At 51.0% G+C, this 17241-nt stretch overlaps 1 protein-coding gene across 3 annotated transcripts in view; it reads left to right on the forward strand.

Moving 5' to 3' along the window:
- The window catches only part of AK9 (adenylate kinase 9), a 1394796-nt gene that overhangs the window by 1354574 nt on the left and 22981 nt on the right, over window positions 1-17241 (forward strand). For all 3 annotated transcript variants that reach the window (XM_086926806.1, XM_086926808.1, XM_086926807.1), the window contains exon 43: window positions 12094-12208. In XM_086926806.1, the coding sequence (XP_086782932.1) occupies window positions 12094-12208 (115 nt within the window). The remainder of the gene's footprint in view (window positions 1-12093; window positions 12209-17241) is intronic.

The raw sequence follows: 17241 nt of genomic DNA on the forward strand, positions 1-17241 counted from the left end.
GACGTGTTCAGACTTTCGGGCGATGGCGCCGAAGACCTTGAGGGAGCAGGCATTGAAGTTGCTTGTGGCCTGGCAGTCAACACCGTCGAGTGCGACTCCGAGGAGGCCACGATCCTGTTCGAAGAAGAGGAGGTCGCGGGATCGCTCTCGGAGCCAAAAGTCCTCTTCCTCCCATTCGAGGTCATCTGGACACTCGGTGAAGAGGTACAAGAAGAAAAAGAAGTCCAAGCGGACTTCGACTTCACCTTAACTGGCGTCCGTCGTTGAGAGAGGTAAGGAGCACCGGCGCTCTAGGCACGGTTCTACGGAGCCGAAGCCAAAGTCTACTTTGCGCCTCCCTCCATTTCCGGGAGCCAGAGCGACTCCCGCTCCAATTAAGGAATTTTATGAGGCCATGCGCCGAGTATTTAAGCGGAACTACCACGTTGTGGAGCCCTCGGGCTCTGCGGGGTCAGATGGGGCCCCAACAAGTTTGACGTTATCAGCTTTGGCCACTGCACCGTGGGGCCTCAGGGGTCTGACTTCGGATCTGGTTCGACGCTGGTCATACCAACGCAACCTTCCCCCACGTCGAACCCGAAGTCGGTGCCAGTGGCATCGCCAGCGGCTGTCAGTGACGCAAGCCCTATCCTCATCCCAGACGACAGAGTTGGAACAGCATTGTACGACACCTGATCCAACGTCAAAGTTATTACCCTACCTCGACGACTGGCTGTTGAAGGCATCCTCGCCCCAGGCAGTCATCTCCCACATTCAGATTATGGAGGACCTCCTGTATTCGCTGGAGTTCTCTATAAACGTGCCAAAGTCACACCTGACTCCTTCAGTCCTGCCAAGTATCACTCATCAGGCATTAGTCTAACACATTTCAGTGTGGTGATCTACATCACTCCACTGAAATGCATTAGTCACACATTATAGCACTGCTCAGCCGTCAATGTAGAGCGCTACTATAATGCACTATCCCATGATTGTGTGAGCAGCAGTAGCGTGGTGCGCCCTGCTCCTGTAAGGTTAAGGGACTGGCAGCTCGCAGATCTGCGAGTACTTCTCTGTCACTACAACAATGTATCCAAGCTAGACACCTCCGGCACCAATACATGAGAATAATTGGCGTCAAAGTGAGTGCCTGACCAGTGATGCTTTAGGGTTAATTAGGCTAAGGTCAGTGGGTGGTGAGAGTCAAACACGGTGGGGGCGTGAAAGTGGATTAGGTTGAGAGCCAACTGCTCATCGCCGTCACCACTGCCGGTGGTTGTAACGATGACTGGATCCCACCCTGGCCATTCAACTTGACCCCAGCCCACAGGGCAGTAGCACCTGAATCATTAGTAAGTGCTGCCCGATTGAGCTGCACTATTTGTCTTCATAAAGTAAACACCTGCTGTGCTGTAATTTCATTGCTGTAAAGGTTGCCTGGCAATTTGGAGTTGGTAGTAAGCAAGAGCCACAGGGGGTGCTTGTGCCATTCTCTCTTCCTCTGCAGCACCCCCTCTGTGCTGCTGTTCCCTGGCCTTCTCCTTTCCTGTGTTATTGCCCTGGTCTTCCGATGGAGACGCTTGAAATGAAAGTTACCAGGGAGTTCTCTGGAGGACCCATTCTTTGATTGATTTTCCAGTCATGATTGCGACTTCATAATTTTAAGTTTAAAGTTGAATTGAAAAGTACAGTTCTTCTTTTCAGCTGGTCACATCCTACAGTAAGTTAAAGGTAAAGGCCATTGCTTATAACATTGAGGTCTGAAAAACGTACCAATACTTTTGAAGTTAACCACAGGCTACATCTGTGTGTGGGTGGGAACCACTCGTCATATCTGTTATTATGATATTTATGTTTCCCTTGTCTTCATTGCTTGATTTTGATTGCAAGAAAGTGTCACTCATAGTTGTTGAAATGTCACTCATAATTACACTGAAATTATGAAAATATCACACATAGCAATCTGAAACCTTGGCAGCTATGCTCCTTCTCCGACGCTCCCGTTCCTCTGAGCTATTCTGGACACCGTGCAGTTTTGGGCTTATCCTCCCAAGCAGGGAGTCCAGAATATTCTGGTTTCGATTTCAATATTTCAGCCTTTATTCTGGATTTCGATGAAGTGGACACTGAGGCTGTTGGGCCTCATGGCCTCCTGCATCCTGTTGGTAAGACACACAAGATGGCGTATGCCCCACTTGTGGGACACCCCCGCGCCGCACGGCCACCAGCTGCTGCGTGTGCCCCTTGCCTGCCCCTGCCTCGCTGCTGCCTCGTTTGCCGGCCGCCGCCGCTGCGAGTGTTTTTGCCATTTGTTTTGACGGTTTTTTGTGCTTGTTAAGGTTTTACTGTCTTTTTTCCCCTGTTTTGTCGTTTCTTTGTGCCTGTTCCACTGTTTTGCATTTTCCCCGTGTTTGGCTCTCCTTCCTTGTTGTCCGCCTACCTCGCCGCCCCCCTCCCTCCCTTCCCGCCACCGCCGCTTGTCCCCGCCCCTTTTTTGCCTTCTGTAACCCTCCCCGCTCCCGCCTCCCAGCTGCTCCGCCCACCCGCGCACTTGGCCTTAAATGGCGACCGTGCGACGCAGGTGAGTGTGACCCACTTGTGGGACACCCCCGCGCCGCACGGCCACCAGCTGCTGCGTGTGCCCCTTGCCTGCCCCTGCCTCGCTGCTGCCTCGTTTGCCGGCCGCCGCCGCTGCGAGTGTTTTTGCCATTTGTTTTGACGGTTTTTTGTGCTTGTTAAGGTTTTACTGTCTTTTTTCCCCTGTTTTGTCGTTTCTTTGTGCCTGTTCCACTGTTTTGCATTTTCCCCGTGTTTGGCTCTCCTTCCTTGTTGTCCGCCTACCTCGCCGCCCCCCTCCCTCCCTTCCCGCCACCGCCGCTTGTCCCCGCCCCTTTTTTGCCTTCTGTAACCCTCCCCGCTCCCGCCTCCCAGCTGCTCCGCCCACCCGCGCACTTGGCCTTAAATGGCGACCGTGCGACGCAGGTGAGTGTGACCCACTTGTGGGACACCCCCGCGCCGCACGGCCACCAGCTGCTGCGTGTGCCCCTTGCCTGCCCCTGCCTCGCTGCTGCCTCGTTTGCCGGCCGCCGCCGCTGCGAGTGTTTTTGCCATTTGTTTTGACGGTTTTTTGTGCTTGTTAAGGTTTTACTGTCTTTTTTCCCCTGTTTTGTCGTTTCTTTGTGCCTGTTCCACTGTTTTGCATTTTCCCCGTGTTTGGCTCTCCTTCCTTGTTGTCCGCCTACCTCGCCGCCCCCCTCCCTCCCTTCCCGCCACCGCCGCTTGTCCCCGCCCCTTTTTTGCCTTCTGTAACCCTCCCCGCTCCCGCCTCCCAGCTGCTCCGCCCACCCGCGCACCTCGCCTTAAATGGCGACCGTGCGAACGCGCAGCGGTTACGCGCAGCGGGCGCGCCGATTGTGCGCCAAAGGCGCGCCAAAGGTAAGCCCGTCTGCGCCCGTCCGCGACCGGATCGCGACCAGCGCCAGGACCCCTGGTCCTCGAGCACCTCGACGCACCCGCCTGACGTACTCAGCCGCCACCCTCATCGCTCTCAACACCGGCCGACCCCCAGAATGCCACCAAGCCACTCCAAGACGCACCCACGGACCTTTCAGCTGCCACGCCTGCAAATTCTCCTGCATCCGGACCAGCCCCGCACCAGCACCCGCCAAGTCGAACACCAACAGCTCCCACCTCAAGTGCATCCTGCTCAACACCCGCTCCGTCCACAGACACGCCATCGAACTCTGGAACCTTCTAGACGCCACAGCCCCTGACGTTGCCTTCCTCACGGAGACCTGGATGAACGCCTCTTCTGCTCCCGACATCGCCATCGCTATCCCAGAGGGCTACAAGATCGTCCGGAGGGACCGAAACGCCAACCAGATGGGAGGAGGCATCGCCATCATCCACAGGAACACCATCCGTCTCACGACCAGCACCGACAACACCCTGACCAGCGCCGAACACCTGCATTTCCAGATCCACACCAACCCGAACACCACCCTCAGAGGCACCCTGATCTACCGACCCCCGGGACCACGCACGCAATTCAGCGAGGACATCGCCGACTTCGTCAGCCCGCACGCCCTCCCCTCCGCTGACTACATCCTCCTGGGGGACCTCAACTTCCATCTGGAGAACAACAACGACCGCAACACCAGCACCCTGCTCGACAACCTCGCCAACCTGGGACTCAAGCAACTGGTGTCCACCCCCACCCACCTCGCCGGACACACACTCGACGCCGTCTTCTCATCCAGCACAGACATCGACTTCAGCCACGCCACAGAGCTTCAATGGACGGACCACAGCTGCGTCCACTTCTCCTTCAAGAGAACGACGACCCACCAACACCAGCAACAGACCGCCCGCAGAAGCTGGAACAAGATCACAGCAGACCAGCTCGCCACCTCCCTGAGCCAACACCCTCCTGCCAGCTCAGCGAACCCCAGCCAGGCCGCCGACAACCTCACGAAGTGGATCAGCAACTGCGCGGACGAACTCGCCCCGCTGAGGACCCCGCCCAGCAGACCCGGCAGCAAGAAGGCCCCATGGTTCACCGACGAACTCAAAAGCTCCAAGAAGAACTGCCGAGCCCTCGAGAAAGTCTGGAAAAGGGAACCGACACCGGACAACAGAACCTCCTACAAACTTGCCACCCGGAAACACCACCAGCTGATCCGCGCCGCCAAGAAAACTGCATTCAAGGACCGGTTGGACAACAACGCACACAACTGCAAGGAACTCTTCAACATCGTGAAAGAGCTTTCCAACCCCAGCGCAGGAAACAACGACATCACCCCATCGCAAGACCTCTGCAACTCCCTCGCCTCATACTTCCACAACAAGATCACGGACATACACAGCAGTTTCAACAACCAACCAACGCACACCACGACCGACCAGCCACCCCCCCCCACCACCACCCTCCACGCCTGGACCCCGATCAGCACCGAAGACACCATCCGCACGATGAACTCCATCCACTCCGGATCACCGACCGACCCCTGCCCTCACCACGTCTTCAACAAGGCCGACGCTGTCATCGCACCCCACCTGCGAGACACCATCAACACCTCCTTCGACACCGCCATCTTCCCTGAAAGCTGGAAACACGCCGAACTCAGCGCTCTACTCAAGAAACCAACAGCGGACCCCACCGACCTCAAGAATTACCGCCCCATCTCGCTTCTCCCGTTTCCAGCCAAAGTCATCGAGAAGACCGTCAACAAGCAGATGGCCGCCTTCCTCGAGACGAACGGATCCCTCGACCCCTCACAGTCCGGCTTCCGAGCCAAACACAGCACCGAGACCGCCCTCATCGCCGCCACCGATGACATCCGAGCCCTGATGGACAATGGAGAAACAGCGGCCCTCATCCTCCTAGACCTCTCCGCGGCATTCGACACGGTCTGCCACCGCACCCTAGTACGGCGCCTCAGCAACATCGGAATCCAGGACAAGGCGCTGGAATGGATCATCTCCTTCCTGGACGGAAGAACACAGAGAGTCCGCCTACCACCGTACAAGTCAGAAGCCTCCAAAGTCATCTGCGGCGTCCCCCAAGGATCATCCCTGAGCCCCACCCTCTTCAACGTCTACATGAGCCCCCTCGCGGCCATCGTACGCAAACACCACCTCAGCATAATCTCCTACGCCGACGACACCCAGCTGATCCTCTCCCTGACCAACGACCCCGCCGCCGCCAGAGCCAACCTGCACGAAGGGATGAAAGAGGTAGCCGAGTGGATGACGACCAGCCGCCTGAAACTGAACTCGGACAAGACGGAGGTCCTCATCCTGGGCTCCTCACCCTCCGCCTGGGACGACTCCTGGTGGCCTCCCGCCCTGGGCACCGCACCCAAACCGACAGACCATGCACGAAACCTGGGCTTCACCCTGGACTCCTCCCTCTCCATGACCAGGCAAGTCAACAGCGTCTCCTCGGCGTGCTTCAACATCCTACGCATGCTACGGAAGATCTTCTGGTGGATCCCCACAGAGACCAGGAAGACCGTCACCCAGGCCCTCGTCACCAGCCGACTGGACTACGGCAACGCCCTCTACGCCGGGACCACCGTCAAGCTCCAGAAGAGACTCCAGCGGATCCAAAACGCCTCAGCCAGACTCATCCTCGACATCCCACGTTCCAGCCACATCTCCGGACATCTGAGAGACCTTCACTGGCTCCCCGTCAACAAAAGAATCACCTTCCGCCTCCTCACCCACGCACACAAAGCCCTACACGACCAAGGCCCGAGCTACCTCAACAGCCGAGTCAACTTCTACGCTCCCAAACGCCACCTCCGATCAGCCAACCACGCCCTCGCCGCCGTCCCCCGCATCCGAAGAGCGACTACAGGAGGAAGGTCCTTCTCCTACCTGGCCGCCAAGACCTGGAACTCCCTCCCGTCCGACCTGCGCCTGACCCAAGACCACCTCTCCTTCAGGAAGAAGCTGAAGACCTGGCTGTTCGAGCAGTAGCGGCACCCCCCCCCCCAGCGCCTTGAGACCCTACGGGTATGTAGCGCGCTTTATAAGTGTATTTGATTGATTGATTGATGGTATGCGGGCTCTGCAGTGGGACTTGAAGTTCCAAGGCGCACAGCATCAGGGAAATCTCACTGACTTGGTTCAGATCTCAGAAGGAACTGCAAAAGATCTGCATTGGTGGTTAACAAACCGAGATTGGGTCAAAGGCAGACCTCTCTCCCTTCTCCAACCAGATTTTACAATTGTGACGGATGCGTCGCTTCTGGGATGGGGCTGCCACTTGGGAGAGGTGGACATCATGGGTCACTGGTCTCCAGCAGAGACGGGGCTCCACATAAATGTGTTGGAGCTCCGAGTGAAGTTGGTGCAGGTGTTCACAGACAGCACCACCGCCATGTGGTACTGCAAGAAGCCAGGCAGGGTGGGGTCATGGACCCTTTGTCGAGAGGCCCTGTGTCTTTGGATGTGGCTGGAACATTAGGGCATAACCCTGGTGACTCAACACCTGGCAGATTCTCTGAACGCCAGAGCAGACGATCTCAGCCGTCAATGCCTAGCAGATCACGAATGGTGTCTCCAGTCGGAGGTGGGACTAGGTCTCTTTTAGCAGTGGGGAGATTTCTTCACCTCCGAAGAGAATGCGCAACGTCATCAGTACTGTGCGTTGGAGTTTCTAAGGTGGCTATTGCTCAGCGACGCGTGTCGTCGTGAGTGGAGCTCAGGCCTGTTGTACGCCTTTCTGCCCATACCACTCCTGCCAAGGGTTCTGAAGATCAGGGTCAACTGGGTCCAAGTCATCCTTGTGGCGACGGACTGGGCAAGGAGAGTCTAGTATCCAGAGCTTCTAAGCATGAGTGCCGATCCTCCGATCAGGTTGCCCCTTCGGGAGGATCTTCTGTTGCTGCAGCAGGGGAGGGTTCTCCACGCGAACCTGTCAACGCTGCGCATTCATGCGCGGAGATTGAGTGACGGCAGTTGATGGCTTTTGACCTTCCTCCCGAAGTCTGTGATGTTATTGTGTGCGCCGGGCGGCCCTCCACTAAGTCAGTATATGCCTGCCGTTGGCAGAAATTCGTATTATACTGTACAGGAAGGTCTATTGACCTTCTTTCTGCTTCTCTTTCTATTGTACCTTTATTCATTCTGACCCTTGCCCAGCAGGGCTCTCCTTTGAGAACTCTTAAGGGTTATCTTTCTGCTCTGTCTGCTTTTTTGTGGCTGGCAGACCAACCTTCTCTCTTTAAATCTCCTATTGTAATAGATTTCTAAAAGGGCTGGTTGACTTGTTCCCACCCACGCCCTTTATTATGCCACAATGGGACCCTAAATTGGTCCTCACATATTTGATGTGCGCTCCTTTTGAGCCTTTGCACAATTGTCCCCTCCGGCTGTTGACCATCAAAACAGCCTTCTTAGTGGCAATTACATAAGCCCAGAGGGTGAGTGAGTTACAGGCGTTATCCAGCTCGCCTCCTTATTTTAAGTCCTTTCAGGACAAGGTGGTGCTTCGCACAAGGGCTTCTTTTTTACCAAAGGTTGTGACTCATTCCACCTGGGTCAGTCCATCACTTTGCCCAAATTCTATACTCCCCCACATCCTTCTAAGGAAAAGTAGCGTCTCCACTGACTGGGCCCAAAAAGAGTATTGTCATCTTACCTTGACCGCACAAGAGTTCTGGGTGGATGACCAACTCTTTGTGGGGTATGTGGTAGCAAAGAAGGGAAATGCAGTGCAAAAAAGAACCATCTCTCGCTGGTTTGTTCTCTGCATTAAAACCTGTTACGTCTTGGCAAAGAAGCAGCCCCTGAGGGATTAAGAGCCCATTCCACCAGGGGAAAGGCTCTGACTACGGCTAGGATATCTGTCAGGCAGCGACGTGGGCATCATTGCACACGTTAGCAAAACATTATTGCCTTGGCGGTCAAGTGCCCAGGGACGGGCATTTTGCCCGCTCAGTCCTGCAAGACTTTTTAGTCTAGTCCATGAGTCCGCAACCCACCTCCGGGATGGTATGGCCTGGGTATCTGATTCAAAGGTAAAGCATTTGCAGCTAGAAGTCTCTATCAGATGAACAAGTTACTTACCTTCGGTAACGCATTATCTAGCTGCCGATTTCTTGTAGCATCACCCATGCCTCCCCGCTTTGCGGACTGATGTAGAAGATCTAGGGTTACTCCCCTTTCCGGGCCCTAATTTTGCACACGTTTTTGTCAGTTACTTTGTGGCTCTCCTGTTCTGGTGTGGAAAAACAAAAAGTACTGACGTCCACGTGCCTGGGTGGCGCCTATGTAGGCACCACAATCTCATAACTGACTCTATCGATGTCATCGACGACACGCGGAGCCGAATGGAGCTACCCGACGTCGCTTGCAAGGGGTATTGCTCAGCAAAAGTTTCCAGATCCAGCCTGACGCCTGGGAAATTCAAAGGTAATGAATCTGTAGCTAGATAGAGTCTCTACCAGATAATGCGTTACCGAAGGAAAGTAACTTGTTCATTAGGACAGAAGCCAGCCCCTTCATTATCCAAGACCCACTTATCTTCAAAGAAGGCTGAAATGCGCTTTGTAACATTGTTTTCCAGTGGCTTAGCTGAATCAAGTAGCACAGACGTTTGGTGGTTATTCGAGGAATTGTCTAGGCAAAAGCCTGTTTTTACGTCTCGGCCTGGCGAAAGCTGTGCATGCGCTGCTCTCGTCATACAAGGGCTTCTTGGAATCGATACGATTCCAGAAGTCGTGTCACGTCTCTGCCTCCATTTTTGATTTGTGCACGTCGTTTTGCGCCATAGATTAGGCAAAACACAGTGTATTGATTGCACCGGAGGCAATAATTTCACTGAGGGTTGCCACCCTGTTCTCTTTTGGCCCTGCCAACTGGATTTGATCTTTTACTTCCGGCGGGAGACAGTGTCTCTCAATTAGCCACTAAGCACTGTTTGTTCGTATTACACGTTTGCCTTCAACAATGACTGACGCGATTTTTATTTCTCCGTTCTCAGCTTGATTTTTTTGCTTGCTTTGTGCTTGTAAATATGAACGAGCGAGGCATTTCTTGTTTTTCAAGCTGGTATTTGTACTCTTATTTATTCTGTTTAGAGTTCGTGATTTCAAGTACCAGATTGCAAATACTAATCCTGCACTAGATAAGTTACTACAATAAGGATACTGAAAGCTTGTGAGCTCTGTAAACCATGGGCTTGAAAATTTACATTGAAGAGCCAATATTTCGGCTTCGACAAAACAAAGCTAAATCATGGAATGTCGTAAATTGCAGTCGCGAGCATGTTAAACATGATTTAATCAGACAAATACAGAAATCACTGAAAAAGAGGAACAACCACACTCGAGTTCCCCCTCTGTGAGGAACTTTCAAGATTGGATGCTTAACACATAATAGGGGGAGGCCTGCTCTGTAGCCATAGCCATATATGGATAAAGCTCACTTTAAGCTAACTGTGCAGCCATAATAAAACTATAGACTCGCAATATCGACACGAATAACACAAGAGCGGGTTAAAACAAGAAACTGTATGAGAAAAACCTTGACAAGCGGATATTGGCTCAAGTTGCACTGCACATTCTGTTTACCAAAAATGTGATCGGTCAAAGGCTGCGTTTCACCACTTGGGAGTTTTATATTCTGTGTGGTCCACTCCATTTCTTAACGAAGTGCATTAAGAACTGGCTCAGCTGTGCATGCCTTTACCTTTTAATAGGCCTTGCTCTCTACAGAACACGCTTATATTTGTTCTCACCTTGGTCAAAGGTTAAGGACAGTGTCGGTCATGCGCAAGGAGAATACACCCCTGCTTCATTTTAGATCTGCGTCACTTTTCCTGCCATCTTGTTTCTAAGCGCGCCAGGCCTCGTCTTCACCGTCCTTAGCTCCCTAGGGTGACTGTTAGAGTGTTTACATGCTGAAGCAGTTGTCGGTTATCTGCCAGGCAACAATGGCCAGATCAACCATCCAGATTTTTTTGAATGAGTTAGCCACAGTTAGTAATGAGCACAAGATGACTCTTTTTGAGTCTAATACCTTGCTTTGAAATATGAACAGTTATTAGAAATATAAACAAAGTTTGTTGGCAGGATTAATTAATTGAAAAGGTTATCCTGGCATGGTGTCGGAGCGCCTGCAACTTCTGGTATTGCAAGCTTAGAGGCAAGGCTTCAACTGTTGCAGCAATGGAAACTAATGATGTGGTCTTTACAAAATCTCAAATGATGTCACCACTGAGTTCTCCAGAGGCCGTCAAACTGGCAAATGGGTCATCAAGTTAAAGCCATTTCCTTTGCTATACAATACCATTGGCAAAGCAAATGGCTTTAGCTTAATCAAAGGCGAGACCTATTGCATTTTCAATGCTTGTTTAAGAGAGGAAGGAAATTGACTCTTTAAATTCTTCAGGGAGGAAGACAGACTTTAGAGAGGATCTTAAGATTTTACTTAAGGGCGTTGAGAGGGTGTCATTAAATTGGGTAAGGTACACATGTAGTATGGATCCAGTCATGCAGAGGAGAGGAGGTAATAAGGGTGAAACGTGAACTGAAGTAAGAGTTAGGAGGGGAAAAATCCTCTCAGCATCAGTAATCATTTTCCTAATGGTCATAACGTTTAAAAGTGAAGACAATCAGACCTTCAGAAAAGAAGAGCGGCAATTGTTGTTTTATCTACAAGCAGGTTTTCTAGTTCTTGAATAACTTTAAACTCTTCCTTGGGTGTGTTTTCAGCAGAAGTAATCTTGGTGAAATTATTGTCTCATTATTGTCTCATTGTTTTTTCTCTTTTTTGTTCAATGTCATAATAGCAATTATATTTCCATTACAGGTCGACCAGTTGCTCAATGAACAACAAGTTTAGTTTACCTCATGGTGGTTTCAGGGTGGAGTCACTGCTGCCCATTATTTCAGGAGAAAAAAATAATATGGATGTTGCATTTGCTCTTTGTTAGTTGAGAGGTATTGGTTAGACATTCCCTGGAGCAGCAGATGCGAGTATAAATGGAAGAGTGGATGAGATTAGATGGTGATCAGTCATAAGGTGGGGATCGTTGAGGATTATAAGGTTCTCTCTGTGCTTGTTGGTGCAAACGTTTGCCACTGTGCACCCAGAGTTCAAAATATTTGTGAGGGTACATCCTTTTACTAGGACAAGCCAACTTTGACAACTACAAAACTGGTTGTGCATTCAGAATAAACGGCCATTTGTGTGTTTAAGTGAGACTTACACTTACACACACAAATGTAAAAATCTGTCCCAATAACTGTGTATGGCATAAAGAGAAGGGAGAGTAAAACTAGACAATCTACACACAAATGTAAGGATCTGGCCCTATAACTATGCCTGGTATTAAGAGAAGGGAGAGTAAAACTAGACAATACATTTAAAAATCTTCAAGATATTGGCTAGAAAATGTTATGCTTAAGTAGTGGAAGGAAGCTTCACAATTAAAGACTCTGAGAAAAGTATTGCTGCACTATGCAATGGCCCATTGTAATGCTTTTACTTTGTGTGACCTTCATATTTGCATAGAAATCAGTAGTAAAATTTGAATTTCATATTTGTTTTTTGTGACTGTTATAATTTATTTTTTATGGCCTAATGGTTTCCAACCTTTAGGGAGCAGCAACTGCTTTAATAAAAGCAATGAATGACGTTGGTTGCCTGAAGCCCAAGTTCCCTTTTTTAAGCGTAAAGAGATCTGCTCTGCTGTACCTGGCATATCACCTGAAAGGTAAGTTCCCTAATTTTTCCAGAATATAAAGTTAAGTGATTGAAAATGGTTATTCTGCTCTGTTTGCTAGATGAAAATCATGCCACTTATAAGTCTGAGTATAACATTGCTCGCTTAGCAGACTGTCGCCCTTTCAGATCCATCAAGATATTTTTATTTATTTATTTTGGAAGTTCTATAGAGCGCGAACAAGATCCTTGCGGATATCAGAGCATTTTACAGTAAATAAAGTTCTTTATACACCAATTAAAAGCAAGTCAGAGTACGTATACATCACATCATGTAAACAAGTTCATAGAGTAGGTCTGTGTTTTTCTGGTTAAGACCCGCTTACATGATTTTTTTTCTTCCTGTATTATTACCCGAAAAGGTCCAGATGCTTCTAGTGTACCTTCATGTGTCTTTTCCACAATGACAATGCAGTATTTTTCTTCTTCAATCTAAAAAGAACAAATATTGGCAAAGCCAATGCGTCTACTTTTAAAAAAATCAAAGTGCAGCCACTATTGATTGTTTTTTTTGTATATATGTGATTCTGCAGCTAGGTGAGTGGGTGAATGCTAAAGTGAGTCAAATGATGGCTGATTGGATAAATAAGTGATGCATCGATGAATTAATGGATGAATCACTCAGTGCCTGTATGATGAATGGTTCGATGAGTAAGTGAATGGGTGGATAGGTGAGCACATAAGTGAGTGTATGGCTGAATGACTAGGTGATTGAATAAATGGATGGATGATTGGATGAAGGGTGAGTGCTTGGGTGGAAGAGAGGATGAAAAGTGTTCAATGATTGAGCACATGGTCAGATGAATGGATAAGATGGTAAGTAACAACATGGATTGGGGAAAGCAGAGTGAAAGATTCCCATTGGATTTAGGATGTGGCTCTCCCCTCTGTCGCTGACGCTTTTTCAATGGCTCAATTCTCCCTGGACTCAGTCATCCAAATGAATGCCAAGTCACTCACCCTTTGATCGTCCCATAAACTCATTCTGGTACCGCTAACTCAGCCAAAGAACCACATTGACATAAACTCGTCAGTCAATGAGGATGGGTTTTAAAATATAAATAAGCCAATGCAAGACCAATGCAAGACCGTTTTTAAGTAGTGATAGTATAAGCTTCGCCACTTGTCAGACCTAAAAGCAATTAGCTTCTCACACGTTTAACCAACAATAGCAGCTGGTTTGGAAATATCATGTTGTAACATGTTGGCTACTAGGTGCGGTATCAGGTGTTACTAGTCCTAGTTCACTGACCTCACATTGATTGTGGGTTTAGTTGGTTATATGAATGCTGTAAGAGATTGGGTTGTTGGTTGACTGGGGTGTGAACCCTGGTCAAGCAGCAACCACAATCCTTGTCAGGCACAAGCCAGCCCTAGATTAACCTGTGAATCGGAACACTAGGAGAACATCAGCTGCAGGTTACCATGCCATTGCTGACGTTGTCCATCACTTAGAATTCTTCCGAAGATTGAACTCAGAAATATTTGATATGTACAAGCACCAATATGAATACACTGTTTTTACTTTGTGAAGCCCTGAAGAAGTCTCGTTGGGAGACAAAACGCATTGGCTATGATCTTCTGCGTTTGTGAAAACAAGAAATAAAGAGAAATCCTTTTTACACCTTGGATCCGGATATTTTTTGATGTGTCTACTATCTCTAAACACTGATGCTAAACTGCTAAAAATTGTTGTATAGTGCTGAACCTTCTTGTTTAAATGTTTTTGTAGCACTTGTTCCTAGTTAAGGAGCATAGAGGGGGTGCTCTTTGGTTCTTTGCACTACTTGATACTTGGTGACACTGTTCATTTGTCAGGTGCGGTCTTCAAAAGCCTCTACCCTCATCTTTGTGTATTCCTAGATTAACCTGTGGTCAAATCTTCAGTAGCTTGGCAAAGAGCAGTCAGGCTTAACTTAGAGGCAATGTGTAAAATATTTGTGCAATACTTCAAACAGTGATAAAGTGAAAACACTACACGAAGGATCCCACACTAAATAGACCTTTCTTTAATCAATAAAACTAGACCAAAATTACATAAATCTAATCAGTAGAACTGGAGATATGTAATTTTAAAGATTTCAATGAAAATAGCGTGAAAAAGCACAAAGAGCCAACTGTAGATATCTGGTTGCATTGAACCGGAACAAAGTCACAAGACGGAGTGCAGGCCAGCTACCAGGACCCAGCTAGGTCCGCTGAAGAGCATACCTTAAATAGTGGTTTTCGGAGCGCTGCCTGGATCCATATTGGTTCAGAGCTAATGGGAGGCTAGGATGCGTGGGCCTGTATTGTTGTCGAGGATCCCGTTTGACGGGGCTTGAGATGCAGTCTGGCATCGAGGATGCGTCGCGCAGTCTGGGTGAAGCCTCAGTTCTGAAGAGCTGGGAGGTTGTGATGCAGAGTCCGGAATTGTCCCAGTTGTCAACTACAACCAGTCATACAACCCAGAGACAGGCAGCAGGCACCAAATGGCAAAGGCAAGAAAGGCAAGAAAAAGTGTCATTTTCAGAATTGTAATTTCAAATGTGACTTAACCATAAGCTAGAATTTTTCATTACGATTCCAGAGACTCCAAACATGAACTTTTTACCTGTCCCAATTTTGAAATTACACTTATACAATGAAATAAGGGAATGCCAATGTTATTCTATGGGAGAGGTAGGCCTTGCAGTAGTGAAAGATGAATGTAAGAGTTTTTCACTACTAAGACAAGTAAAACGTGGAAGTAAATGTTCAGCTTAGTTGATAGAGAGAACTAGCCGCAGATTCCTTAACGTAGAATTATCCCCAGGCGAGAGACCGTAAAACTCTTTGTCACAGCTTCCCCGCGCGCCAGGGGGACGGCATCACGCGACTCCGCCCAGGCATCGTCCGTGTACGTGACGTCAACGAGGTCACATAAGTCCCACCCCGGCGCGCCTACGTCAGTTTTTTTCCTTTTTCGCGTGCAACGTAGATCCGGTCTCTGTTCGGGCCTGTTTGGGCCCCTATTTCTTCCTCATTGTGATTTATTTTGGTGGAACAGTGTGCGGATGCCTTCGGGCTTCAAGACTTGCATGTCGTGTGGGCGTCTCATATCGGAAAGATCACGTCACCACTGATTGTGAGGCGTGTCAACAGTGGAAACCGAAGTTGCGGCGGGAGCGCCGGATGAAAATACTCTCGGCGCACCTCTCAAGGTCGGCTTCATCTCCCTCGATCAGCCTCGGCAGACGGTTTCAGAAGGGGTCATCGGCGGCGCCCTCATCGCTCTCCGATGTCGCGAGAGCATCGCTCCCTGGTGGGTAAGTTTCGTAGATTGTCCGCGGGGCTGGTGTTCGGCCTGCCGGGGGCGTGGGCTCTCTGCGGGTGATGCGGCCTATGTGTCGTTCTCCTATCCACTGTTTCCTGGTGAAGGGGCGTCGAGAGTCCAGATGGAGACATATGCGGTGGCTTTGCAGGCATCGCTGGCGTCTCCTCCTCCTTCCCCTTCTGGGACATCAGCGGATCCCTTGCATTGAGTTGGGCCCTCTGCAGCATCGTCGGCGGCTCCGGCCCCGGTGCTGACTGGCTCGGCTCCAGGCTTGGAGGATGTGGTGCTGTTGGGGTGCAGCCCTTCGGAGGTTCCTCCTTTCGGACCACGGCACCTCTGCCTGCGGGAGTCCCGGTGGTGTCGTGGGAGGTCGCCGGGGCTCGGGTCGCATCCCCGAGCCCCACTTGGCCCTCTGGACAGGCGGCGGCCTTGTCCACGGCTGAGCTGATGCCGCCATGGTGCTGGCGCCTGCTAGCCCGGGCGGTGCCACAGGGGTCGGTGGACCCTCTCGTTCCGCTCTGGATCGAGGCTGGACGTGGACCCCTCGTCCCCCTCCGGACCCCACTCGTCCCTCCACGCAGGCGGCTGCCTCGTCGGAGGTTGAATCGGCCCTGGCGGCGCCGCATGGGTCGGCGGGCCACCTCCGTCACATTCTGGGCTGTGGCTGGTGGCGGGCTTCGTGTCACACCCCTGGTCCATCTCGTTCCTTCAACCAGGCGGCTGCCTTGTTGGAGGTCGAGTCGGTGTCGTTCCCGCGCCGCCCCTTGGCCTCTTCGGCTCCGGCTCCGCTCCGGTCCCCAGCGCTGTGTGACTTGGGGGAGCCCTATCCGGCATCTCCTCCCGCGTATAATTATGATGATGTCTTGCCTCAGGTGGCGGACTCAACGGCGCCAGACAGGCGAAAAGTCACGGATTTGTCTTCGGACGCTCCCTCTTCTCCAGAGGTTGGGTGCCTACTAGTGTCATCCTCCCCGGAGACAGGCCACCGCGTGGTGAATTTTTCACCGGCGTCATCGAATGGCGGCTCCCCGCCATTCCCGATGCCGAGGTGTTCGCCGGAGGAGCAACAGGTCCCCCACTCTTCGTTTCCTCCTTCTAACTTCCAGGTCTGGTCTTTGCCCGCCCCGCTTGGCTTTGGGGACGGTCGCCTTAGTTTACAGCCGTCGCCCACGGAGGAGCTGCTTTCTCCACCGCGGGCCCTACGGAGGCAGGTGCGGCCCTCGCTCACGCAGTGTCCACGGCTGTGGGTATTCTGCGCATGGGTGACCCGGTTGCTCATTTTCCAGCAGACCATCTTTTGGAGGTTCTTCACCAGGGCTCTGGTGGGTGGGAACTATCGCCCCCATTTGAGGGTTCGCTCCTTTCTTCCCTGATGGGAGCTTGGAGGCGCCACGCCTTAGGGTATCTGGTGTTTCAACACCCCCTGCACCAACATCTTCCGGCGCCTTGTGACCCGGCGTGTCTTTCCCTCTACCCCTCTGCCTCCAGTCCACTTTTGCGGACTGCTTTTCCCTCCCTGCCACCGCTGTTGTCTCCACCGTCCCAGGAGGCCCGCTTGCTGGACTCTTGGGGGCGCAACATGTTCGCCTCAACCAGCAAGGCTCTGCAGGCCCTTAACACCTTATGTGTGCTGGCTAGGGCGACCTCTTGTTTGTGGGACTCGGCTGAGTCCTTGGGATTCGCCGCCTCACAAGAGCCTGTTCAGGTGGACGTACGGCATCATGCTTTGG

Source organism: Lissotriton vulgaris, chromosome 6 (assembly GCF_964263255.1).
Source record: "Lissotriton vulgaris chromosome 6, aLisVul1.2, whole genome shotgun sequence".
In the NCBI taxonomy this organism is placed as follows: Eukaryota; Metazoa; Chordata; class Amphibia; order Caudata; family Salamandridae; genus Lissotriton; species Lissotriton vulgaris.